Source organism: Penaeus monodon, chromosome 23, assembly GCF_015228065.2.
Source record: "Penaeus monodon isolate SGIC_2016 chromosome 23, NSTDA_Pmon_1, whole genome shotgun sequence".
Taxonomy (NCBI): Eukaryota; Metazoa; Arthropoda; class Malacostraca; order Decapoda; family Penaeidae; genus Penaeus; species Penaeus monodon.
This window is the reverse complement of record NC_051408.1, coordinates 39,233,034-39,234,329: the sequence shown is the minus strand read 5'-3', so window position 1 is coordinate 39,234,329 and position 1,296 is coordinate 39,233,034. Positions and strand designations below refer to the sequence as shown.

The window sequence follows — 1,296 nt, the reverse complement described above, 5'->3', positions numbered from 1 at the left end:
CACTCACAGAGAAATTAATTTTGGAGAAAGTAATACTCAAGCAGACACATTATAAACTCATCATCCTTTCCACAGAAAATTACACCCAATTTTACACATACAGCCACTCTTCATAATGCCTAACATCTACAGTTTATTAGACATCCTCATTTCTGGGTCCCTTTCCAATATTTAATTTGTCTGTGTGTGTGTCTGTAGGTGTTGTCACACTCGTGTTTACATATATAGCCGAAGTTATGCAAGATGAAATGCCACGTACGTAATGAAAAAACACATCGAATTTATTAAATAAACATCAAGACTATTACGGCGAAATCGTATGCAGATGCGATTGTTATAGATATCAAATAAAAGGCTTTTAGTGCAAAGATATTTTTATTTTCTTACATCTGGGTGTATGTGCTCATTTTCCATAGCTGCCACCGACTCCACGGCCGCTGCCTCCTCCGCCGCCGCTACCAAAACCGCTGCCTCCTCCGCCGCCGCTACTAAAACCGCTGCCTCCGAATCCACCGCCTCCACCGCCATTGCCAAAACTGCTACCTCCAAATCCACCAGCCCCAACGCCGCTGCCTCCGAATCCGCCGCCTCCACTGCCACCACCTCCGAATCCACCGCCTCCACCGCCAGAGAGCTTTCCACTTCCAAGGAAAACTGCGGGGAGCACACTTCCGCCTCCACCGCCTCCGCCGCCGCTGCCGCGACCTCCACCGTATCCTCCTCCTCCTCCTCCTCCGCCACCGCCGCCACCGCCAAGTGCGTTGCCGCCTCCGAATCCACCAGCTCCTCTTCCTCCACCAAATCCACCACTTCCTCCACCAAATCCACCACTTACTCCACCACGTCCTCCACCAAATCCTCCTCCACCTCCTCTTCCTCCTCCACCGCCTCTTCCTCCACCTCCTCCACCTCTCCCTCCACCTCCACCGCCTCCTCCACCACTACCATATCCTCCTCCAGCCGCAGCAACGTACACCATCGCCATCACGACCACCACCACTACCTGAAAGTATTTCATTCTCTTTAAACCTTCAGTATTCTACTACTGAAAGGCCCTATGCATATCATTAGGATCAAAATAGTCCTATTCATTAACTATACTTCTTCAAAATCTAAGGAATTTTTCTCTTAGTACAAACACACTAGCTTCCTCACCAATGGGCGTTTTAAAATCATCCTCCGATTTCCTGTCCTGCTGTTTAAGGAACAAAGGCAGAGGTAAAAGTGTGGCGCTAATGCATTTGTCCTCATATTTATACAAGGCAGGGCATAGTCTCAATGTACCTTATGTCTGGC

The 1,296-nt window shown here is 48.8% G+C and overlaps 1 protein-coding gene across 1 annotated transcript in view; it reads right to left on the bottom strand.

The window, feature by feature from the left end:
- Window positions 1–317: 317 nt before the first annotated feature.
- The window catches only part of LOC119588245 (glycine-rich protein DOT1-like), a 4,058-nt gene continuing 3,079 nt past the window's right edge, over window positions 318–1,296 (bottom strand). The window contains exons 3-4 of the mRNA XM_037936941.1: window positions 1,136–1,195; window positions 318–1,003 (exon numbers count right to left, since the gene is read on the bottom strand). Of these exons, the coding sequence (XP_037792869.1) occupies window positions 404–1,003; window positions 1,136–1,195 (660 nt within the window). The 3' untranslated portion in view covers window positions 318–403. The remainder of the gene's footprint in view (window positions 1,004–1,135; window positions 1,196–1,296) is intronic.